This window comes from Pristiophorus japonicus, chromosome 1 (assembly GCF_044704955.1).
Source record: "Pristiophorus japonicus isolate sPriJap1 chromosome 1, sPriJap1.hap1, whole genome shotgun sequence".
Taxonomy (NCBI): Eukaryota; Metazoa; Chordata; class Chondrichthyes; family Pristiophoridae; genus Pristiophorus; species Pristiophorus japonicus.
Genome location: NC_091977.1, coordinates 110546057 through 110572781, shown reverse-complemented (window position 1 = coordinate 110572781; position 26725 = coordinate 110546057). Strand labels below are relative to the sequence as shown.

At 45.3% G+C, this 26725-nt stretch overlaps 1 protein-coding gene across 4 annotated transcripts in view; it reads right to left on the bottom strand.

Moving 5' to 3' along the window:
- Positions 1-26725, bottom strand: part of LOC139265471 (uncharacterized) — a 359824-nt gene that overhangs the window by 30599 nt on the left and 302500 nt on the right. For all 4 annotated transcript variants that reach the window (XM_070882494.1, XM_070882503.1, XM_070882514.1 and 1 more), the window contains 2 exons: positions 18606-18795; positions 9910-10037 (listed from right to left, as the gene is read on the bottom strand). In XM_070882494.1, coding sequence (XP_070738595.1) covers positions 9910-10037; positions 18606-18795 — 318 coding nt within the window. The remainder of the gene's footprint in view (positions 1-9909; positions 10038-18605; positions 18796-26725) is intronic.

Below are 26725 nucleotides of genomic sequence, written 5' to 3'. Positions count from 1 at the left end.
AACCAACTAGGACCCGCAGCCTCAGACTCTACCCCATGAAATGTCACATCGGTTGTATCGCTCAGCAAAGGGCTTGACGTCCTCAGGGGGTTCACCCGCTCCAGTTGCAATGTGACCATGTCATCACTGGGGTCTTCCTGCTGCTCCTCATTCTCTAACTCCTCATTCCTGAAGTGGATGAATAATATCTGGACTGACAGCTTCCTGATCTTCTGCTTCAGCTTCTGTCTCTTCCTGATATGCAACATTTGCAAAACAGAACAAATGTTTGGTTAGCAGCAGGGAAGGGGACAGAGGGAGCAGGATGACATGAGTACGTGGCAGGGATTACCCTCTCTCGGTAACCTAGGCCCAACGTCCACGATGGTGGTTGATCTTCTCTTGCGAGATTTAATCATATCAGCGATCCTCTGTTCCACAGCTGTTAGTTGCAGCCTACTTGGCACACCTCCTCCAGTTTTTGATCTTTCTCGGTTCATCAGTGACACCTTCTTCTGCAAAGATGAAAATAGAACTTTTTAAGAGAGGGTCCTTCTGCTGTGGTGGCCACACACACACACACACACACACACACACTAGTTACATTTACAAATGTAATTGCAGTGCATAAATACTTACAATAACTGCTTGGCCAAGGTCCTGCCACTTCTTTTTGGCCTGCACGCCGCTTCTTGGGGTCATGGCCACTGCATTGAATTCTTCTTCAACTTGTTCCCAAAGTTTTGCTAGTAGTTTCTTTTTCAGTTTCAGTTTCTTTTGTCTCATTCTTCCTTTGTTCTCAAGCACATCCCATTTCTTCTCAATTATGTCTACCAAGGGCTCAATTACTTCTGCTTGAAATCTCTTGGCCCCTCCCCCTTCCCCTTCTCTTTCCCCTTCCCTTGGATCCATCTTTTGCAGGTAAAATGTAAATGTCCAGATCCAGCTCCAATCCGAGTGTGTTCTCACAAGCTGCTGATCCAGACAAGGAAGTTCACTGTGGATACGCGGACACACCCATCACGTGGAAACGTTTTTTTTTCTTCTTAGGTGCATGTTCACTGACTTTCTGACGAACCCCCAAATTTAACTTTGGGTACCACAGCACCAAAATTAAATTTTACTTTGGCGAGAATTGTATTTCTTTTTCAGCGCAAACGGGCACAAAAAACATCCGCACATCTTCCTGGGCGCCAAAAATCAGCAAAGAGGAAAATAGAGCCCATTAACCCTGATCTTCAAAAAATGACAATGATTATGTTAAGCTGACGCTGGAGCTGCTGAATTTTCCAATGGGAGTCCTGTTGTGTATAGAAGAACTCCACGAGGCTGAGTATGTGAGTTAAACTTGGTGTGACCTTAGTCTTTATTACAACTTCAGAGTGCCTGAACAACATGGCAGCCAGCCTTTTATATTGGCCTTCCACGTCTGTGCAGGTGACCAGTAGGACTCCAACAGTCACGCCCTCTGGTGGCAAGTATTACATAGTTACATACATAACATCCCCCCAAAGCCTTCGGTACAAGTTATTTACAAGTTAAGGCGATCTGGTGCCCTTCGCTCCCTAGTTGATCGTCTAAGTTCAAACCCTGGCGTGTGTGAGTTGGCCGGACCATTGCTGCATTACACCGCGGCTGGTCTGACCAGACTGTCAGGAACGGTGGGTTCATCCTTGTGATTGAAAGCAAGCTCAATTGCTGGTTGGATGTGTGTTGATAAATCGTCGATGGTGATGTCCCCTTCAAGTCGTTCCTGGTTGTCAGTAAATCGCAATTTGGTCTGATCTAAATGCTTTCTTCACGTTTGGCCATTTAACAGTTTGATTATAAATACTCTATTCCCTTCCTTGGCCAAAACAGTGCCAGCAACCCACTTGGGACCATGACCGTAATTCAGGACAAACACAGGGTTGTTAACATCAATGTCACGTGAAATAGCCACACGATCGTGGTACATGTTCTGCCGGTATCGCCGGGTTTCCATGTGATCATTAAGATCCGGGTGGACTAGGGAGAGCCTAGTTTTGAGGGCTCTTTTCATTAACAATTCTGCCGGGGGAACCCCAGTGAGCGAGTGGGGTCGTGTCCGGTAACTGAGCAGAATGCAAGACAAGCGGGTCTGCAGGGAGCCGTGTGTCACGCATTTCATGCTCTGCTTGATTGTTTGGACTGCCTGCTCTGCTTGACCGTTAGACGCGGGCTTAAACAAAGCAGACCTGACATGATTGATGCCATTGCGGATCATAAACTCGTTGAATTCGAGCTGGTGAAACACGGTCCATTGTTGCTGACAAGGATGTCGAGCAAGCCATGGGTGGCGAATATGGCCCGGAGGGTTTCAATGGTGGCTATGGACGCGCTGGGTGACATGATTATGCATTCAATCCATTTGGATTAAGTGTCCACAACTACTAAAAACATCTTTCCTAGAAAGGGGCCGGCAAAATCTACATGGATCCTGGACCACGGTTTGGAGGGCCATGATCACAGACTCAGTGAAGCCTCCCTTGGCTCAGCTGCGATAAAGTGTTGCACTGATGCATGCATGACTCGAAGTCCGTAGTCAATGCCAGGCCACCAAACATGCGACCTGGCAATTGCCTTCATCATGACAATGCCTGGGTGGGTACTGTGCAGGTCACGTATAAATGTTTCCCTGCCTTTTTTTGGCAAAACCACGCGATTACCCCATAAGAGACAATCCGACTGGATGGACATTTCATCTTGCATTTCCCCAGGAAAGGCCAACCAGTTTCCATTTAGGACGCAACTCTTTACTAATGATAGCACAGGATCCTGGCTGGTCCAGGTCCTGATCTGGCGAGCTGTGATGGGTGACCCCTCGCTCTCAAAAGCATCCATGACCAGTAGCAAGTCTGCGGGTTGCGCCATTTCAACCCCAGTGGTGGGTAATGGTAGCCGGCTGAGAGCATCGGCACAGTTTTCAGTGCCTGGTCTGTGGCAGATAACATAGTCATAAGCGGATAATGTTAGTGCCCATCTTTCGATGCGGGACGAAGCATTGGTATTTATACCTTTGCTGTCTGAAAACAGCGAAATGAGCGGCTTGTGGTCAGTTTCAAGCTCAAACCGAAGTCCAAATAGATATTGGTGCATTTTCTTAACATATACACATGCTAACGCCTCTTTCTCGACCATACTATAGGCTCTCTCAGCCTTAGACAGACTTCTAGACGCGTATGCAACCGGTTGGAGGTTGTCCGATACATTGGCTTGTTGTAACACATAGCTGACCCCATACAATGAGGCGTCACAAGCTAGCACTAAATGTTTACATGGGTCATAGTGTACAAGTAACTTATCTGAACATAACAGGTTCATGGTCTTCTTAAAGGCTGTGTCTTGCGATTTGCCCCAAATCCAGTCGTCACCCTTATGTAGCAACATGTGCAAATGCTCTAACAACGTGCTCAACCCGGGTAGAGAGTTACCGAAATAGTTGAAGAGTTCCAGGAACAAACGCAGCTCCGTCACATTCTGTGGTCTGGGTGCATTCTTGATGGCCTCTGTCTTTGAGTCCGTGGGCCTGATGCCATCTGTTGCAATCTTTCTCCCCAAAAATTCAACTTCTTGTGCCAGGAAAACACACTTGGAGCATTTCAGCCTGAGTTCCACTCTGTCTATGCGACTTAGAACCTCTTCCAGGTTGTGCAGATGTTCGATGGTGTCACGACCAGTGATCAGGATGTCGTCTTGAATCACAACAGATTTCAGCAATCTCTCCATGTTTCTCTGGAAAATGGCTGCAGCCGAGCGAATCCCGAAAGGGCACCTGTGGTATATAAACAGCCCTTTGTGTGTGTTGATGCATGACAGTCTTTTTGAAGATTCAGCCAGCTCCTGTCATGTGGGCGGAGGTTAGGTCCAACTTGGTGAACGACTTCCCCCCTGCTAACGTTGCGAACAGGTCATCCACCTTGGGCAGCGGGTACTGGTCCTGCAGTGAGACTCGGTTAATCGTTACCTTGTAGTCTCCGCAGATTCTGACCGTGCCATGGTTTTTCAACACCAGAACAATTGGACTGATGCACTCGTAGAACTCGACTGGCGATATGATTCTTTCGCATTGGAGTCTGTCCAGTTCGATCTCGACTTTCTCCCTCATCATGCCCGAGCCTTGTGATGGACGGGCCATGCATCGGGGCCTAGATGGATCTGTACCTTGGCGCCTGTGAAGTTGCCGATGCCTGGTTCGAATAGCAAGGGAAACGTGCTCAGCACTGAAGCACACGAGGCGACATCCACTGAAGATAATGCCGATGCCTGGTTCGAATAGCAAGGGAAACGTGCTCAGCACTGAAGCACACGAGGCGACATCCACTGAAGATAATGCTTTGATGTTGTTCCAATCCATCTAATCTTTTCTAGCCAGCATCTGCCGAACAGCGTTTGCCCATTGCCTGGAACAATCCACAATGATAGGTAATGCTCAGCTCTATCATACGATACCTTCACTGCCGCACTTCCAATGACTGGTATGAGCTCTTTGGTGTAGGTTTGCAGCTTTGCATTAATCGGGCTTAGTTTGGGCCTTTGTGCTATATTGCCCCACAGTTTCTTGAAAGCCTTTTGGCTCATTATTGACTGACTTGCACCCGTGTCCAACTCCATGGATATGGAGCTCCATTTAATTTGACTTTCAGCATTATAAGAGGGCTCTTGGTGGTGAAGATATGTACCCCATACACTTCTTCCTCGGGTTGAGTTTCCTGTGCTGCGTGATCCGCGCCGGATCGATCATCCTCTGCCACGTGGTATGTCGCAACACGTGTGCACATTCGCTGGAGATGCCCCATCGTTGCGCAGCCTTTGCACACGTAGTTCTTGAATCGACATTGATGGGCCCAATGTTTATCCCCGCAGCGCCAACATGGTGCTAATGGATTCACATTCACCCCCGATGGCGGAATCTGAGTCATCACAGGTCTTGCAGCCGCAGACGTATAAGCCCTGCCATATGCAGTTCGGCCTGCGAGCGACGACATTTTATGCACAGTACTTGCCGGTGAGCGTCGATATTGAGAAGATATCTATTTGGTGTTATAGTCCGTGGCCATGCATGCCTGGGCGATCGCGATGGCCCTGCTCAGGTCTAGGGTTTTGGCAGCCAGCTGCTTTCGAAGAATGACCTCGTGGCTGATGCCCAGCACGAAAAAGTCCCGCAGCATTTGCCCCAACGCAGCTCCAAAATCGCATAGTCCCGCGAGGCGTCTCAGGTTGGTGACATAATCCGTCATGTCCTGGCCCCCGGAGCGATGGTGAGTGTAAAAATGACATCTGGCCATGAGGATACTCTCCTTCAGCTTGAGATGGTCCCGAACCAGCGTGCACAACTCTGTATATTTCTTCTCCGTTGGTTTTGTCGGTGCGAACAGATTCTTGATGAGGCCGTATATTTTAGGCCCACAAGTGGTGAGGAGAACCACCCTGCGCTTGGCCGCGTTAGTGTCTCCTTCCAGCTCATTGACCACGAAGTATTGGTCAAGCTGCTCGACAAAGGCTTCCCAATCATCACCTTCCATGACTCTCTCTAATATTCCAACTGCAGCCATGGTTGTGTGAAGGTTCGTATTCTGTTACTCGTCGCCAATTGTTGTGTACAGAAGAACTGGCCCATATAGCAGTGCCTGGTCTCCAGTCGTCCTGGACCCCCTTGCCACTGGACCAAGACCTCACTCAACTAAGCCCATGTGGTAGCCGGCGTGCAATGATCACCCCACGTTAAAAGAAATCACGCACAGGCATCTTCCACTCCTCTAATATGAAGTTTGGGACCTGGAATGTCAGGACCCTCATGGACAACCCCAACAGTGACAGACCGGAACGCCGCACCACCATAATTGACTATCTGTCCCACCTGTGATAGAAACTGTGGTTCTCGTATTGGACTGTACAGCCACCTAAGAACTCATGCTAAGAGTGGAAGCAAGTCTTCCTCGATCCCGAGGGACTGCCTATGATGATGATAGAAGAACTCCACGAAGCTGAGTATTGTGAGCTAAACTTGGTGTGATCTTAGTCTTCTTTATTGCAACTCCAGAGTGCCTAAACAACATGGCAGCCAACCTTTTATACTGGCCCTGCATGTGTGTGCAGGTGACCATTAGGACTCCAACTGTCGCACCCTCTGGTGGCAAGTATTACAAAGTTACATACATAACAAGTCCCTTCCCCTAATTTAAATAGAATACTAGCACACAAAAGCAATTCCAGAGAGGTTGACCTGTAGCACGCTTATTTGGGGAGCCAATAAAGTAATTTAGGTCCCACGTACATGGCTACAAACGAAGAAAACCCTCGCTGGTATCAAGGTGAAGGTGCAGGTACTCTTCAATTTTGCTTACATTTCTTGTGAGGCCACACAAACCCTGATTTTGCCACACTCTTTAGGAGATACTGTTCGAACCATTGCTCTTTACATATACTCTTTCGATGTGCATGGTAGATTTGTCTTGAGGGTGGTGATGGCAGCCTAGGATCCTCAAACAGATTCCAAGGCATCCAGGCTGAACTGCTCCTTTCCTATTAAGAGGATTCTTAGGTGTCTAAGAAGCCATGATTGCACTAGATAACTTAGAGGATAGGTTAGTTCTTCTAAGAGCTATCCATTCACTCTCCCTAACAATTGTGCAACATTAATACAAAAGTAAAATACAGCATATGCTGGAAATCTGAAATAAAAACAGAAAATGCTGAGATGATCTCTAACTTTGTCCAGTTCTGATGAAAGGTCATCGACTGAAATGTTAACTTTGTTTCTCTCTCCACAGATGCTGCCTCACCTGCTGAATATTTCCAGCATTTTCTGTTTTTATGTATAACATTAATACTGTTTTAAGAAACTTTTTTGAACAGCCCAGCCCCCAGGATCCCTGATGCACCCATGTTTTAAGCACATGGTATATGCTGCAGGTAACGCTTCCTCTAAAGTTACAAAATTCTGCACAGAATCAAATTTGGAAGAAAGTGCTTCCTCTAACTAGGTTTGTACTTGCTGCAACAACAATAATTTGCATTTACATATTGCCTTTAACATAGAAAAACATCCCAGAGTACTTTACAGAGGCAAATTCAAAATAAATGGCAAAGAAGGAGATATTGTTGGGACATCATTTTCTCCCTCCAAATAGTGCCTTGGAAAATTTGTCGCAGCATGCTTCAAGCACGTGATGTCAGACAATCCATGCCCACTATCAATTACACTCTGCACCTCTGCTAGAGCCTTGATAAATGCTGCTTTAGGAAAATCTAAACAACAATTTTTCTATTCAGCAATAATTCAGGGTGTGCAAATCAATTGGATTTCTGATCAAGTCCCTAGAGGGTGTATTTCTGTTTACTGTTATGTTTAAACTGTATTCATATTTGTTTCCATGGCTCCTGCATTGTGTGTACATAACTTTATCTTACGGCATTTTAGGCATTGTGTAGGTGTACATAGTCATGCTGTCAGTTACACAGTTTCAAACTTGTTGACTTTATGTAAATAGAATTTCCTTGAAGCTGCTCCCACTCTTCACTGGACGTGCAGCAGAAACCCCATTTACGCATGTAAATGTATGGCAGTGGAATGGGAGCAACTTCGTGCCTATGATTCTATTTACATAAAGTCAACTATTTACATTAAGTCAACTTGTTTAAATCTAGTTGGAAAAATAGAAAACAATGTTAATCTCGATCATTTATGCTTAGTTCTCTGGCATCTGTTGGAAAAAACAAACAAGAGGATGAGAATACACAAAAATCTAGTGACGCTTATATAAATCTAGAAGCTACATTTGGTGACATTAGCCGACAAACTCTTACATGTTTGTATAACATTTCTTTGTCCACTATTTGATTAACCTGTTTATTTTAAATGCATATTAAAAAATGGACAAAAGAATTTCATATGAGCAAGTCATTTCTAAACTATAGCTTTTTGAAGGGGAATTGTTGAGGTATCATAAAGCATATGCTTGTTAAAATTACCAATATTTTTTAAATAACTGCATATGAAGTTGGATACATGTAGATACGTTGTGCTAGTTAAGCAGTTCATTGTTGTAACAGAGCACAAAAAGATATGTGAAAGTTTCAGGTAGGAACCTTACTGGAACTGCCACTGAAGCAGATGTTGGGTTTTGTTTTGGTTTAGCTTCCTAATTGAAGAACGGTTGTTGTAAATTTTCTTTTTTACACAAGAAAACATATAGAAAAATGGCAACAAAGTTTTTCCTAATTTACGTTTTTTTCCACTCCCTTCTTCCCTCCCACAACTTGTGGTATATGCTCCTTTCCCAGTCGAGCGAGCACTGGCAACGGTAGCGCCACCAACCTCCCCAAAATGGCACCCGCCATTTATGAAAGGGAAATCATGCTTGACAAATCTTCTAGAAATTTTTGAGGATGTAACTAGTAGAGTGGATAATGGAGAACCAGTGGACTTTCAAAAGGCTTTTGACAAGGTCCCACACAAGAGATTAGTGTGCAAAATTAAGGCACATGGTATTGGGGGTAATGTATTGATGTGGATAGAGAACTAGTTGGCAGAAAGAAAGAGTGGGAATAAACGGGTCCTTTTCAGAATGGCAGGCAGTGACCAGTGGGGTGCCGCAGGGTTCAGTGCTGGGACCCCAGCTATTTACAATGTACATCAATGATTTAGATGAAGGAATTGAATGTAATATCTCCAAGTTTTCAGATGACACTAAGCTGGGTGGCGGTGTGAGCTGTGAGGAGGATGCTAAAGACTGCAGGGTGACTTGGACAGGTTAGGTGAGTGGGAAAATGCATTGCAGGTACAGTATAATGTGGATAAATGTGAGGTTATCCACTTTGGTGGCAAAAACAGGAAAACAGAATATTATCTGAATGGTGACAGATTAGGAAAAGGAGAGGTGCAACGAGACCTGGGTGCCATGGTACATCAGACATTGAAGTTTGGCATGCAGGTACAGCAGGCGGTGAAGAAGACAAATGGCATGTTGGCCATAGCTAGAGGATTTGAGTATAGGAGCAGGCAGTTGTACAGAGCCTTGGTGAGGTCACGTCTGGAATATTGTGTTCCGTTTTGGTCCCCTAATCTGAGGAAGGACATTCTTGCTATTGAAGGAGTGCAGCGAAGGTTCACCAGATTGATTCCTGGGATGGCAGGACTGACATATGAGGAAAGACTAGATAAACTGGGCTTTTATCCACTGGAGTTGAGAAGAATGAGAGGGGATCTCATAGAAACATATAAAATTCTGACGGGATTGGACAGGTTAGAGGCAGGAAGATTGTTCCCGTTGCTGGGGAGTTCCAGAACCAGGAGTCACAGTCTAAGAATAAGGGGTAAGCCATTTAGGACCAAGATGAGGAGAAACTTCTTCACTCAGAGAGTGGTTAACCTGTGGAATTCTCTACCGCAGAAAGTTGTTGAGGTCAGTTCATTAGATATATTCAAAAGGGAGTTAGATATGGCCCTTACGGCCAAAGGGATCAAGGGGTATGGAGAGAAAGCAGAAAAAGGGTACTGAGGTTGAATGATCAGCCATGATCTTATTGATGCATGGCCGAATGGCCTGCTCCTGCACCTAATTTCTATGTTTCTATGTTTCTATGACCCGCCGGAAGTGGGCAGAAGTGATCTGGCCACCATTTTTTTAATGAAAACGGGGCTTAACAGCCGGCTCTAAACTCCTAAATTTCACGGCCATGTTCTCGTATAGTGTCTTCTAGGATGTGATCAAGAGAGGTCCAGAGTGAGTGAATATATGATTTTCCTTCATTTCCTCTCATTGATATCTACTTATGACTGAGATGAGTAGTATGCTAAATGGAAAATCGCGGATGTGAAGCCATATTCTGCCCATCTATGGTGTGACGCACCAGAGCCCCAGTGAATTATAACTATTGATTATCAATAACTTTTCTTTGGTTTCTTACCTTATGGTGGGCAAGTAGGTGCCTATTTCAAACAGGCTGACATCCGTCAGCTGAGGGCAGGAGCTGAGAATGAGGCGGTCCATTTTGGGGCACTGTCTAACAATGTGATGCACCACATGATCATGAACCTACAAAAACAAAAAAAACAGCATCCTATTCAGGCCCTTATTTCCACTCATTTTGTTTCCAGGGTGTAGTGAGTACCTTAATGTGGGGTTTCAAACAGCTTCAAAATAAGTTTTGAAATACACATTCCAAGAATCAGTGGGCTAGCAGTGTTTAGTACTCTTAGACAGACAACTAGTATCAAATCAAAAGAGTCATGTGCAGCATCATTTCAGCACAAATCTCTCTGCAAAATGGGTAATTTTCCAGTTTTGCACTCATGGAGCAGAGCATTCCTACCATGAGCACACATTGGAATCTGGGATGCAGTGCCTGATGTGCAGCCACACTCTATTTTCCATCCACAGAAACATCTATAAGCTTCTGAACCTCGAGGGCTGAATTTTAATCTGCAGAAGCGCGTGGGTTTGGGTGTGGGGGTTGGGTTAAAAGCGCGTTAAACTGCATGTGCGCAACCCCCTCGAGACAGACGGGTTGCCAATTAACATATGTTAATGTCAATTAGAGCAATATTGACGCGCACTTTAAAATTTAATGTTGGGTCCATGGGTTTCCCGAGCTTCCTGAAACTCACCAGTATAAGCAAGGTGAGAACACAGCGGCGGGACTGAATCAATCTCAGGGAAATATGGCAATAAATACTCAGTATTCACAGCTGCTTTCTAACCTGCTAGTGGGAAAGGATTTGTTCACAGTACTTTTGCTGAGAGGTTACTGCCTACGATTTGAAGGCTTGCTCTATCACATCAGGAAGGGTGCCGCTTATGGTGCCTTAGATTGGACATCAGATGAGGATCAAGATGAGCAGCAACAGCACCCACAGCCTGCGGTCACAGACTTGTAATTACACAAGAGAGAAGGGACCAGCAGATAGGGGACCAGCAGAGAGGCATCCAGCAGATAGGGGAGCAGCAGAGAGGTGCAGCTCGCAGGAGGCATTACCCACGAGATAAGGTCTACAGGGAGGGAGGATCAGTTTTCTTGACATGTCTGAACACCAGTGTTTCAGGAGGTTCAGGATGTCACGTCAGGTGGTGGCAGACATCTGCAGCCTCCAAGAAGACCTTCTGTGATTTGGTGAGCATGCGTTACCAATGGTTGTCAAAGTCACCACCACCCACAAAATATTAGCCCTCCGGACCCTTCCAGGATTCTGCCAAATACATATCCAGGATCTCCCAGTCAGCCACCCACAAATGCATTATACAGGTCACTGATGGCTTGCTTGCCAGAGCCGGCAATTATGTTAACATTGCCTGTAATGATGCCAGTCAGAATGAGCGAGTGCTCGGCTTTGCGGCTCTGGCTGGCTTCCCACAGTTGCAGGGCATCATCAACTGCACACACATGGCAATCCATGCACCCCCAGAACAACCAGGAGATTATTCGTCAATCGCAAGGACTTCCACTCCACCAATATGCAGCTGGTGTGCAACCACAAAAAGATGTTTATGCAGGTGTGCACAAAATTCCCGGGCAGCTGCCATGATGCTTTCGTCCTGTGGCAGTCCAAGCTCCCTGATCTCTTTGAACTTGGAAGCGGACTTAAGGGGTGGCTGCTCGGCGACAAGAAATACCTACTGCAAAATTGGCTCACGACACACGTCAGAACCCCCAACAGTGAAGCCCAACAGCTCGACAATGAATACCATCGCACCACCAGATGTGTGATAGAATAGACCATCGGCATGCTGAAGATACGCTTCAGGTGCCTCGACGGATCTGGAGGCGCCCTTCAGTACACAACATCCAGAGTCTCCAGAATAGTCGTGGTTTGCTGTGCATTGCACAACACTGCGCAACAGCGAGGCTTGAATCTGCAGGGAGACCAAGGCGAAGAGCTCAGATCCTCTTCGGATGATTTGGTGGGGGAGGAGGTTGATGAGGGCGATGCACTCCCAACTGATCACATTATTGCCTGGGATGCCAGGGTCCCACAGATGTCCTTATTAAGGAAAGGCTCACTTAGGTTGCAACAGTACATCCATCATCCATATCACCGGAAAATTAAACAACCACTCAACCCCGTTAACCCCCCCCCCCCCCACCCCCTGCCATGCCACTGACACAAAGCAGTTCTGCAACCAATCAACCGCCCCTTGTACATCCCCCCCATTTGTCCCCATCAATTCATGTCCTTACATTCATCATCAAACAAGTTAGAAGGCCAGTTACCACCCAGCACCCAAGAATGGACAAGAAGGGAAAGTGGAGAAAAATAACATTTATGAGAGCTAAATAAAGTACAACAACTTATCAAAACAGTATTTTCTCAGACACCCATGTGCACACCATTGTGCTACTACAAAACCTTACTCTTCCTTTTTCTGCTACTCCTACGTGGTGCAATCTGTGTGGCTTCAGCAGAGGTAGAGGCCGGCTGCTCAGGTCCCTGCTCTGACGGCTGAGATACACTTGGCCGATGACCTCTGGGTTTTGGAGTCTGTGAGGGCCCCGCCAAAGACTGCTCCACTTGCATCTGTACAGGGGCAGACTCGGCCATTGGGAGATGAGGCAGCATGTCGGGTATTGACTGAGAGATGGGCTGTGGATGATGATGATGGGTGAGGAGTGGAAGCACTTTGAGTGGAGTCCACACTTCCATGTCCCCTTTCGCCATCATCCCTCTCGTGGCCCAGCAGCACTTCGCTACTAACAGTGTGCTGCAGAACACTTTGGTACAGATCAGTGTGGCCCTGTAAGGCGAAGGCTAAGGTAGAAACATAGAAAATAGGTGCAGCAGTAGACCATTCGGCCCTTTGAACCTGCACCACCATTCAATAAGATCATGGCTGATCATTCACCTCAATACCCCTTTCCTGCTGTCTCTCCATATCCCTTGATCCCGTAAGGGCCATATCTAACTCCCTCTTGAATATATCCAACGAACTGGCATCAACAACTCTCTGCGATATGGAATTCCACAGGTTAACAACTCTCTGAGTGAAGAAATTTCTCCTCATCTCAGTCCTAAATGACATACCCCTTATCATTAGACTGTGTCTCCTGGTTTTGGGCTTCTACAACTTTGGGAACATTCTTCCTGTATCTAACCTGTCCAGTCCCGTCACAATTTTATATGATTCTATGAGATCCCCTCTCATCCTTCTAAACAGGCCCAGTCGATCCAGTCTCTCCTCATATGTCAGTCCTACCATCCCGGGAATCAGTCTGAACCTTCGCTGCACTCCCTCAATAGCAAGAACGTCCTTCCTCAGATTAGGAGACCAAAACGCAACACAATATTCCAGGTGGGGCCTTACCAAGGCTCTGTACAACTGCAATAAGACCTCCCTGCTCCTATACTCAAATCCCCTAGCTATGAAGGCCAACATACCATTTGCCTTCTTCACTGCCTGCTATACCTGCATGCCAACTTTCAATGACTGATGTACCATGACACCCAGGTCTCGTTGCACCTCCCCTTTTCCTTATCTGCCGCCATTCAGATAATATTCTGCCTTCGGTTTTTACCACCAAAGTGGATAACCTTACATTTATCCACATTATACTGCATCTGCCATGCATTTGCCCACTCACCTATCCTGACAAAGTCACCCTGCAGCCTCTTAGCATCCTCCTCACAGCTCACACCACCACCCAGTTTAGTGTCATCTGCAAACTTGGAGATATTACACTCAATTCCTTCATCTAAATCATTGATGTATATTGTAAATAGCTGGGGTCCCAGCACTGAGCCCTGCGACACCCCACTAGTCACTGCCTGCCATTCTGAAAAGGACCCGTTTATCCCGATTCTCTGCTTCCTGTCTGCCAGCCAGTTTTCTATCCACGACAGTACATTACCCCCAATACCATGTGTTGTGTCCTTACACACTATTATAAATTCACATGAGGCACATTCTGCAGACAAGGTCACGCTGTGACCCTAACCTTTATTCACAGGACCAAGAAGTGATGACCCTGTGTGGAACCTCCCTTTAGATACCTGGAAGACCAGGTGAGGAGTGTCTCCTACAAGTTCGCCCCCTGTGGTCACTGTGTGCATTTCTTAGGTGTATACAGTGTGCAGTGTTGTTACATGAAGGTTGCAGTTACATGAAGGTTACATACATGACACCATGTGCTTTAATTTTGCACACCAATCTCTTGTGTGGGACCTTGTCAAAAGCCTTTTGAAAGTCCAAATACACCACATCCACAGGTTCTCCCTTGTCCACTCTACTAGTTACATCCTCAAAAAATTCTCAAAGATTTGTCAAGCATGATTTTCATTTCATAAATCCATGCTGACTTGGACCGATCCTGTCACTGCTTTCCAAATGCGCTGCTATTTCATCTTTAATAACTGATTCCAACATTTCCCCCACTGCTGATGTCAGGCTAACCGGTCTATAATTCCCCGTTTTCTCTCTCCCTCCTTTCTGAAAAAGTGGTGTTACATTAGCTACCCTCCAGTCCATAGGAACTGATCCAGAGTCGATAGACTGTTGGAAAATGATCACCAATGCATCCACGATTTCTAGGGCCACTTCCTTAAGTACTCTGGGATGCAGACTATCAGGCCCTGGGGATTTATCGGCCTTCAATCCCATCAATTTCCCAAACACAATTTCCCGACTAATAAGGATTTCCTTCAGTTCCTCCTTCTCACTAGACCCTTTTTCCGGAAGGTTATTTGTGTTGTCCTTCGTGAAGACAGAACCAAAGTATTTGTTCAACTGGTCTGCCATTTCTTTGTTCCCCATTATAAATTCACCTGATTCTGACTGCAAGGGATCTACGTTTATCTTCACTAATCTTTTTCTCTTCACATAACTTATTGGAGACATGTTGGTCTCCAGAGTCTGCATGATGGTGCTGAAGGTGTGCATGGACTCATCTGACTGGAGTGTTTAATGGTCCATGGCACTGGCCACTCTATCCATGGAAGAAGACATCATCTTCGTGGCCTGTGACATCACCGCCTCATGCTTGAGGTGGACTCCTACAATCTTTCCTCAATCGTGGTGATTCTAATTTAAAGGTCTTTCAGTGCATCGCACACTGTCTGCTGCTGCTCAATAATTCTCTTCTTCATCGATGGCCCTCGGGATACAGCATCTGTGTCCAGCAGAGCAGAGCTTGCATGAGCACAAGCACAGGTGTAGAAGCCTCCCGTGAAATTGTGAAAGAGGACAATGAATGGCTGACTAAGGAACTTGTGGAGCCAGTATCCCTAGATTCCAGCCACACAGAATGCAGTGATGAGAACTCAAATAGTTCTTTAGACTCCTAAACCAAGACAATATTCTTCTGCTATGTTACAAACGTTCAGTGGAGAGAGCAGACTGAAATGTGTTAAATAAAGACGGTCGTATAATATCGTTTCCTCAGTTGAACATGGAACATGTAAATCTTGGTAACACTGTGTCAAGTTCAGAATCAATAGCCGACTGTGCCCTCCGATGTGGATGCTCCAGAGGCAGGTCAGGGCCATAAAAGGTGAGCAGCGAGCAGCCCTGGAAACAGCGTGGCATCATACCACTTCAGGGAGCAGCGTGAGCTGGTGCAAGAGGGCGATGGGCAGTGAAGAGGGCGACTGGATTGGACGTCACCAAGATCCAGGTCAGTGATTGGAGCGTGGGCAAGTACAGCAGGAGCGGCGGGGTCAGGGTGAAAGAGCAGCGAGTGATCGTGGAGCGACGTAATCAGGGCCCAGGAGAGTCGTGAGTTCGGGGCCCAGCAGAGGCGAGGGCCCTGGGGCAGCATGGGCCAGCCGAAACTGCAATATGTGTGCGCATTAGGTCCGTGCAGCAGAGCTGGTCTCCAGTCGTCTTGGTTAATCCTTGCCATTGGACCAAGACCTAGTTCTGTCAAGCCTGTGTGGTGGCTGGTGTGCAACGGCCACCACATGTTAAAAAAATCCACGCACAGGCATCTTCCAACCTTCAACATGTAGTTCGGGACTGGGAATATTAGGTCCATCATCGAAACACCTGTGAACTCATCCCTTTTTGGTGTGGAAGCCAGTCATCCTCTATACGAGGGACTGCCAAAGAAGAAGAGGAGAATGATGCTCCCTCATTGTCCCTGTCTCCACCATCTGTTCTTGCTCACTTCTTGTTCTTGTGAGTCGCCAGGTGAAAACCCAACTACCTATCATACTGGTCCCTCTGAGTATGAGTCACTGAGCTGGTGCATGGTCTGACTGAGTCCTGTGATGGTGCACCCTTAGAAGGACTCAGCTGCTCTGAGGACTCGTCGCCAGTGACTTCCATTGACTGCTACTGTACGCGTGAAGGCCCTGTGGGAGATAAAGACATGAATTAGTCCTGGCAATGTAAGAATGTTGCAAGTCATCATTATGAAAATGATCATATTTCACTCGCTGTTGAAACCAAGTCAACATGACTGATGCCGTATGACATGCGGGTGGCTGTTATTTAATTGTGTAGCTGGCAGCTGTTCGCCTCCCCATCTCTGACAGCCAGGCTTACCTCCTCTTCTGCAGTTGTGTGCTACATGATCTGCGGAGGGCCCCTCTGGTTCTCTCCTTCTTCCTGGTGTTCTGTGCTCTCTTCTCTTACAAGAAGGAAAAGAACAGACTTATGAGAGTGTAATCGCATGTGTTCACCCAGTGGATGGAGTGCAATTGGTGAGGCTGACTATGAGGGAGAGGCCTGACATTGCAGAAGGATGAGGTTGAATGGGAGTGGTGGATGGATAGGATAGGTGTTATCAGGCCCCACTGCTCTCCAAAGTAAAATACGGACCTTGGTGTTGAAGGTGAAAATGGAGGAGGGCTGAATAAGGTTTGGAGGAGGTAGCTCCTTGTGAAGAATTTATGTGAGGGATCATTCCCACCCCCCAGGATGACCTTGAAGGAATCAACTGAGGAGAGGGAGGCACAGTATTACTCAAGATGGTTAAGCCTGTTTTAGCTGTGGACAACCAGTCAGGTGCCAGGTGCACTGGAATCACGCAGACACATATGTTCGGAAATATAAGGGGAGAAATTAAACTTCCGCCTGAAATGTGCACAAATTGGTGGAGTGGGCGCACCTCCTGTCCAAAGTTAGCACTGAGGCCCAGGAAATCATCTGGGTCCCAGCCTGAGCCAACCAACAGGTCGGATCTTGTGGGGGGTGGGGAGGGGTGCAGAAATCCAAGGGGGTCTGCGAAGGGGCCAGCACCTGGCTGAAGTTTTTTGGGGCTTAGGAGAAGCACTCCTGCTGGCTCCGCAAAAAAAGGAAAAATCTCCTGGGCGCTTCTGTGAGCGACTTCCAGCGGGCCCTTCAAAGACCACTAATTGATCCATTCAACTAAATGGATGGTGCACGGTCCCACTCTGCCCACTTGTAACTGAAATTTGCAATCGGGGTCCTACGATAGGGAATTCTAATCAAAATAAGTGGCATCAATTGGAAATTCATTTTTATAGAATAAACTTCTTGCATAATACATTATGCTGAAATGTCCAAATACATTTCACACAATGAATTGTTTTTATTAAAGTACAGTAACTGTTCCTATGTTAGAAAATGTATGTGTTTATTTTTCAGAATGGCACATCAAAGTAGATTAGTTTCTAAAAATTGATAGCTTAATTTTTGCTCCAGTATTTCATTTCCTTTTGGTTCCCTCCAATTTTTCTTGCCTACTCTTGAAACAGTAACCCTGGCTAATTTTTTGCTAGCCCAGGAGTGCTGAGCACAGCAATTACTGGCACTGGTGAAATTAGCCACGTCAAAATTCACCAGTGATTGAATCTAGGATCTTCCTAGCCTATATGACTCAGTTTCATATATAGCGGAAAATTAAAATAAGAAGAAATTCGGCCGCGCGGGCGGGGGGGGCATCACAGGATTCAGTCCCTGCATTGGAATGGTGAGGCCTGAGCCACTCCGATATTGGGCCTTGAGCTTGATTTCCACGGAGTCGGGGAGCTGCGCACAGCTGCCAATGAAGCGTAATTAAAGATCAGCCTTTAGGTAAATGCGGAATGGTGGGTGATCGGATTGGGAAGGTTGGGCGATTGAGTTGGCAGAAGTGGGTAGTCAGGCCAGGAAGGGTGGACGGCGGAGAGAGAGTGGTCTCGGAGGAGCAGGGAGTGGTGTCCAGTAGGGAGGGAGCCTCTGGTGGCTGGGGAAGAATAGGTGGCCATGGGGGGAGAGGCCCGCATTTTTTTAATGTGTGGTCAGGTGGAGTGGCTGCACATTCAGGCAAGTATATTTTAAACATTTAAAGAAAGAAACTTATCTTATTAATGGCGGCCTAAATGGCGGTTGCTTAAAGGACTGCCCGTCAAACCGCATGTAGGCCAGGTTTTCATGAGTGCAGTTGGTGCAAGCTGCCTCAGGCAAATCCAATCTTGCAGTGGAGGCCTCAAACAAGCATTGGGCCTCTAATTTGCATATGCAATGGGCCAGCACTTGGTTTCAGGCATGGGCAATGCACGTCGATTTTTTGGCCTTTACCAATATGGCAGGCGGCGCACTTATAGCTTGCTACTAAGCGTACACTTCCTACTCACCCTATTGGAGGCTTAGTAGGCCATATAGTGCCATTTCTAGGCCCTGATCTCTCAATTTTCAACTTGTCTATGCACCAGTTTTTTCTAGTCTTACCGCATTCAGTCCTGATAAGTTCAAAACAATTAGATTCTTCAAGCAGGTCACCATCTGTATCAGACAAGCAGTTGTAATCTTCGGGAGTCTGCCAACGTTCAGGACCTGCAGGTTTGGACACTTCTGCGCCATGTAGCTCAAACAGTGTGCACTTAGTGCATGACATCCAAATACTTCCAGCTCCCTCAGACTGAGTGAGAAAACAAAGATAACCATTAGGTCTTGAGTGATAAATGGCTTTTAATGAGAGTGATGCAGGTTTTACCTTTCCTACTCTTCAATAATAGTTAAGTGCTTCATGCACAAAAAGACCTCAGTCAGTGGCCGGCCAACAGTTACGGGCTGTTATTCGCATAATATTTAAAATATGAGCAAAAGCAAGTGTTGATTTTATGAAATCATGCTCCAGCAGAGAAGCTCGCCTGCCAGGAGAGTATATCAGGAAATTGCAGGTACACTCTCCATTATTTTCCAGTTATTAATTTCATAAATCTATCCTTACTTGTCAGTTGTCATGACTTTCCGTCACTGCTGGATCTGAATTTCTAAAAACATTTAAGATCAATTGTCAATATGTGGGGAAAACAAGTCTTTTGTTGTGGAATTTTGTCTTCATTATAGACCTTTCGACTTAGTGTCATATTTGAAATATGTCCTGCTGTGTGTCCACTTGATACCATCTTTTAGCCAACAGGTGACTGCAAAAGAGTGGGAATTGCCAGTTTTTCCATACCCTTAGAAAACTGGAGCATTCTGCCCCCATTTTATTTAAGACTGGTCAAAAGCTATAGGTTATGAATCTGATCATAAAGATCTTTTTGTTTAGAAAAAGTTAGATTATGCCACTTTTGCAAAGTTATTTAAATCACTGGTGGTACTGAAAATGATGAGGAAGGTTTACTATGTGCATTATTATACCCTCAGTTGGATATTAATTTTTCATATACCTACACTAAAGGTGCTGAAAACCCAATTTTCTCGATCATATTCACCAAGGCATTACATCAAAGCAACTACGGCTGCTGAACACAGCCATATATTTAATTGAACCGATAAGACTGGCATAATGAAGCCTTTCAAAATTATGAGAAAGACCAAAGTAGAATCTGGAAGTTTAATATATCATGAAAGGCACTTTGAGCACATATTCCCATTTTGAGGGTCTTTATAACAGTGAGATTGTAACAGACAACTTAAAAACTCAGAAGTAAACGATCCAGAAAATGTGATGCTTTCTAATTATTTCAATAACCAAACTAAATCTCCTTTGGAGTCTGGTACATAGCGACAAATTCTGGAACTTCATTCACAATTAGCAAATCCACTGAAATACTTACATGCTCATTGACTATTCCTGGGCTGCAAGCTACAAATTCCCGCATATAAAAGGGCTTATTTGATTTCCTTGAACGAGACAGTGATCACATGAGTTCACTGTGTCGCATTTAGCATTTGCTTGAACAGCTTCTGCAAATGTTATCTGGATCTTGTTTTTGAAAATTTCTAGTTATTGTGAGAATGCTGACACATCTTCCAGGAGCTGCTCCTTAATTTTTGTCTTCACTTTAGCCCAACACTCCTGATCTTTGGCCACCCGATGCAGGTGGGTTGGGGGGGACAAGTCAGAGGATCTTCTCCTGGATCTGGCCAAAGTGGACCAGGATGGACGCATCTCATGGAGAGTCAATGGCTGCCTGTCTTTTTTCCGCGATCTTATCGATGCCCGGGTGGCCCTGGAGAGGGAGCATGCAGAGTATGCTTGAGGCCTTCCATAACCGATGGGCATTGCAGGGACTGGAGTGCTTTATCGACACAGGTAATAATATTATCATTTAGCTTTATAAGTTTATAAGTTTATAAGTTTACTTTTGTTCTGTTGAAAATATATTTTATGTTTAAGTTCTTTTATTAGTTGTGACTCTTAGAAAGGGGGCAACACCATCCTGGGAGTGCTGTCACTACAAGGACTGCAGTGGTTTAAAAAGAAGTTAAACCAACTCCTTCTCAGAGCAAGTAGGATGGAGGAAAATGTGGCCTTGTCGTCGTCACCTACATCCTGAGAAAAAAAATTAAAATGCTGCTGTAACAGCTCACTCATGCCACCTTTATGATCAGCCATGATCTTATTGAATGGTGCTGCAGGCTCGAAGGGCTGAATGGCCTACTCCTGCACCTATTTTCTATGTTTCTATGTTTATATTATAGTCCTGTTGCCAACAGCAGTCTGTCTATGCCTTCATTGGAGGCAAGAACCACTTCAAAAAGTGGCTTTCCAATGCTCACTGGAGGCAACACTGCTGTCAAAAACAAAGGTAAATAGCTCTCGCTGGTCAAGCTGCCAACGTGTAGACTAACTCCTCGGCCCATTATAATGGCCCAGAATTTGCGGTTGTAATGATGGCGAAACTGTCAACGTTCATCGTCATTAATTTGTAAAACCAACGGCAACTTCTGGCGTTCGCACATGTGCAGTTAAATGCAGATCCGGAATTTATCATCAGGGGTACCCTGTTCCTCCACAGGGTGCGCTGTGCAGTCTTCGCAGATGCAATCAACACATAATCAGTGATCTTCAAGTTTTTATGCCCTATTCTCGCTGTAAAAACCAGTGACTAAGTTATGCTTTTATGAATGAGGTGTAACTAAGTTTATAACAGTATACCAAGTCATAATTACTGTTGAACATCCTCTGACTGTGAAAAACTAATTTTAGAAGTGTGGAGTGTCATTCCCTCCATTCTATGATAAAAATTCCATAGATTTTTAAAATAATAAAATTAATCCTTATTTTAAAAAAAATTATATTTCAGCTTCTACTTTTATCCCATGTGCATGTCCTGATCTTTATTTCTCTTTCTGTAAAATTATTAAAAAATGAGTAATATTCAGTGCTTTTTACTTCCTGGTTTGCTGTCTATGAGAATTCTTCAATCAGATTGGCTGCTTGATGACTGTTCCTGGAAGCCAGAGATCCCCTATAGATGATGTCAGAATGAAACTGATGTTGTAATAGGGGAAATTAATGCCACAGAGCCAGCTAAATCTTTGTGAACAGCTTTCTTTCAGGTCAGTGGCAATCGCCGTCTCTTTGCCACTTATCGCAAAATCCAGGTCATTATGTTTTAGATCTATACAGACTTTCCTTCCAAAAAAATCAAGTTAAGACTACAGCATTTAAACTACAGCTGTTGGCAACTAAAGTAAGTTTAACTGCAGCAGGCATCTGGCAGTCACCTTTAAAAGTGAAAAGATTATAAGACAGTATTATACAGTACACAACTTCAATTTTAAAATACATTTTTATATTACTTTACGTTACACTAAAAGCTAATATTTAACATTTTTGTCGCACCAGATACAATCAAAGCAAAGTGGCTTTTGCAAGCACAATTTAGTCCCAAACATTCTTTTAATGATTTAAAAAAAATATTCATTCACGGGATATGGGTAAGGCCAGCATTTATTGCCCATCCCTAACTGTCCTTGAGAAGGTGGTGGTGAGCTGCCTTCTTGAACCACTGCAGTCTGCGTGGTGAAGGTACTCCCACAGTGCTGACTTTGCTGTAGCAGTTTGGGACAACTGAGTGGCTTGCTAGGCCATTTCAAAGGGCAGTTAAGAGTCAACCACATTGCTGTGGGTCTGGAGTCACATATAGGCCAGACCAGGTAAGGACGGAGATTTCCTTCTCTGAAGGACATTAGTGAACCAGATGGGTTTTTCCGATAACCCGGTATTTTCATGAACACCATTACAGATACTATCTTTTTAATTCTAGATTTACTTAATTAAATGGAAGGTACAATCAACTAATACGACCGGAAGGGTGAGGAAAAAAATTCAATTCACAGCATGCGTCATGTGATGCGTTGCTCCAGCAATTTCTGGGTCAATATAGCCGACCAAATAGTGGGAAAGAAATGTAGGTTTCTTTAATCAGTATGTTGCATGTGTAAAAGAAAACTGCAGTGCTAGATCTGGTTCTGGTTAATGAAGCATGACAAGTGAAGATGGAAGAACACTGGGGAAATAGTGACCATAATCTAATTAGATTCACATTCAAAGCAGATAAAGAAAAGGACTCAAAGATAAATGAGTTGCACTGGAAATGAGCCAAATTCAGTGTATCTTTATCTGGCCAATTATTAATAGGTGGGGAATCTAGCCCATTCCGGGGGAGGGGTTCTTACACTCTTATACTTTTTTATTTTTAAAGTTGGTTGTTGTAACTATGAGAAGTAGATGATATGAATTAGCATAATGGATGGAAGATTGTACAGGGTATGCTGACCCCTTGACCGAATTGACGACACGCACTTTTACTTGCTTGAACCTCTGTGCTGAAAGTGCCAATTTATAAAATCTACCTATAGAAGACTCTAAAGTGATCATTGCACTATACTTCCTGCATCGAATTTAAATTCACCAGCAGCTGAGCTTTGAACTGATATGCTTTACAAAAAATACCATACATACAGTACAGCTACAAGAGCATGTTTATTGTTTATGCTCAGTCAGCATGACGGCTCTTTTGCATGCTCCAATTTCTTAGGAAATAAATATATTCTTTCAGTTTTCAACAGTGAAAACATTACTTTGATATGACTTGTTCTATCTGATTCATCACAGTTGAAGTATGCATTTTGTTTATTTTCCCTATTTTGAAGTTTACTCTATCTTGTTCTGTACTTTAAAAAAAAATCCGTTTACTGTGAGCCCACCATGCTCCAGTATTTTACAAATGGTGCTTAACAGCAGCAATTTCTAGCTGCACACAAGAGTAGACTAGCACTCCAAATATGCCCCTTGGGCTAGAAATTGCCCTGTTTGGGGTGATAACGTTTCAGGGAGTGCAAATGTATCGGCAGGCAGAAAATAATTTTTGCTCCTGGGAACTTCCGCTTTAGCGCTCCAAGAGGGAAGTGGGGTGCTAAATTAAACATTATAATTTCCCTTAGAGTGCTAAAGTGAGTGAGAGGGGCAGTAGCGGAAGAGCGTTGAACAATGTTCAGTGCAGTGCTGTTGTCATTGGAGGCTCCTACCCTTGCTTAAAGGGAAGGGCCAAGGTTGGTTGGAATCTGTCATGTATGCAAACTCTTTGTACTCACTATGCAACTATGTACGATGTACTACCTGAGGGCGCTGCTGTTGGAGGCCCAGGGGTTTCCTGCCCTGGTGTGTAGGGGATACAAAAGGCAGCCAGCCATGTTGCTCCTCACTTTGCAGTTGTATTAAATAGACTGAAGTCACACAGCTCTTACTCACAGTACAAGGCCTCGTGGAGTTATTCGATGGTAATTGCAGACGTAATAACTGGCGACGAGAATACAGACTTTCACGTGATTATGGATACCTTTGGCACACTAAAAGACTTTGCAGAGGGTGATGATTGGGATGCATTCACTGAAAGGCTCGAGCAATATTTCGTGGCAAACGACCTGGCGGGGAGACGAACACATTGCCAGAGAAGCGCAAGGCTATACTGCTGACCAGTTGTGGGCCCGAGGTCTACTACCTCGTCAGGGACTTGCTGGCACCCACGAAGGCCAAGGATAAAACATACGATGAGCTGACTGAACTAATTCGCTATACCATACAGATGACTTCCTACCAGAATCGGAGCTCACTGGCAAGTACTGTATGTAAAATAACGCCGATTGCAGGCAGAACTGTTGAACTAATAAGAACTGTACAGAGCAGAGCCTACATGCCTGCTGCTGCTAGACCTCCAAGGGGTGTAAATGCAAAATCATTAACACAATGCTGGCATTACGGGGGTAATCATGGGGCCCATCAATGTCGATTTAAAGATTATGCAAAAGCTGCAAAACAAGGGGCCACCTCCAGTGAATGTGCAAACATACTGCGACTCACCACGTGGCAATGGAGTCGGCAGAAGAGTCCCGATCCAGCGTGGATCACAAAGGACAAGCTAGAGAGGCAACTCAGCCTGAGGGAGCAGAGAGCAGGTGCACACCCTCGCCACAATAAGTTCTCCCATGATGATAAAAGTCAAATTACATGGCATTCCTGTATCCATGGAGCTGGACACGGGGCGAGTCAGTCAATTATGAGCCAGAAGGTATTTGAAAGGCTGTGGGGCAACAACAAAGCACAAAGACCCAAGCTGAGCCTGATTCAAATAAAGCTGCGCACTTACACCAAGGAACTGATACCAGTTATTGGCAGTGTGAACATAAAAGAATCCTATGATGGACATGCACACGAGCTGCCACTGTGGATTGTACCAGGCGATGGGCCAACACTGCTTGGCAGAAGCTGGATGGGGAAAATTCAGTGGAACTGGGAAGACGTCAAAGTATTATCATCAGTGGACAATTCTTCCTGTGCTCAAGTGCTGAGCAAGTTCCCATCTTTATTTGAACCAGGCATCGGCAACTTCACAGGCGCCAAAGTACAGATCCACCTGGTCCCCGAGCATGGCCCGTTCATCACAATGCTTGAGCGGTCCCCTTCATGATGAGGGAGAAAGTGGAGATCAAATTGGACAGACTTCAACACGAGGGGATCATATCGGCAGTTGAGTTCAACGAGTGGGCCAGCCCGATTGTCCCGGTACTAAAGAGCGATGACACGGTCAGAATCTGCGGCAATCTGTATCTGAATCAGAATCTGTACCCACTACCCAAAGCCAATGCCCTTTTCGCGACATTAGCAGGGGGAAAGGCGTTCACCAAGCTAGATCTAACCTCCGCTTACATGACCCAGGAGCTGGTTGAGTCGTCGAAATAATTAACATGCATTAACATGCACAAAGGACTGTTCGTGTACCACAGGTGCCCATTCGGGATTCGCTCGGCTGCAGCCATATTCCAAAGAAACATGGAGAGCCTGATGAAATCAGTTACACGCACTGTCGTATTTCAGAACGACATCCTCATCACTGGCCGCGACACCTCCAAACACCTACACAACCTGGAGGAAGTTTTAAGTCGACTAAACACAGTTGGACTCCGGTTGAAACGATCCAAATGTGTCTTCCTGGCGCCAGAGGTAGAATTCTTGGGGAGGAAGATTGCGGCAGACAGCAATGTTATATATGTAAATTTGCATTTACTCTGTATAGCCACCAGAGAGCTCATCCCCTGGAGTCCCAAGGGATCCCATAATCCCTTGGCAGCACAGGTATTTAAGGAGGCTTCACAGGTTGGAGAGGCACTCTGGAGACCTGCAATAAAAGACTAAGGTCACACTTTACTTTGAGCTCACACTGTTCAGTCTGACTCTTTCTTCATACATAACAACTGCCGACGAGATACAGATAGCGAACTCAAAGATGCAGAGAACAGTGGGCATCCTGGAGAAATTCTCAGAGGGAGATGATTGGGAAACTTTTGTGGAGCGACTCGACAAATACTTCGTAGCCAATGAGCTAGATGGGGACGAGAACACTGTCAAACGAAGGGCGATCCTCCTCACTCTCTGTGGGACACCAACATATGGCCTCATGAAGAATCTGCCCACTCCAGCGAAACCCACGGAGAAATCGTATGATGATTTGTGCACACTGGTCCGAGAGCATTTGAACCCGAAGGAAAGCGTTCTGATGGTAGGGCACGTACAGCCTATGGAGTTGGGGGCCATAAAATGGAAATTAAAAGGACAACACCGGTACTTATAGGGCTGGGTCCACATGAACTAACCATGCCGGTCTGGATAGGCCCAGTAGATCAACCCCTTTTGGGAATGGACGTTCTAATCTAAGTAGATTCATCGTTGCATTTTGAGGATGGTCGGGTGACATGGTCAATTAGAACTTTGAAGAAAGAAGAATTGAAGGAACACCCGATATGGGCTAAAGATAAGAACGATTGTGGCCTACTCCAGATAGAGCCTGCGTCATTTACCGGGACCAAGCCTCCATGCATTAAACAGTATCCCATCAGTCCAACTGCCATCGCGGGAATCCTACCGGTTATTCAGCAATTGGAGAAACAAGGGGTGCTTATTAAAACGCATAGCTCCTCCAATAGCCCCATGTGGCCGGTACAGAAATCTAATGAGACTTGGCGTTTGACTGTCGATTATCGGAAAGCTAACCAGTGTATTGATCAAAAAGCTCTTTTGGTCGCAGATCCCTCCACCATTTTTAATGCCCTCA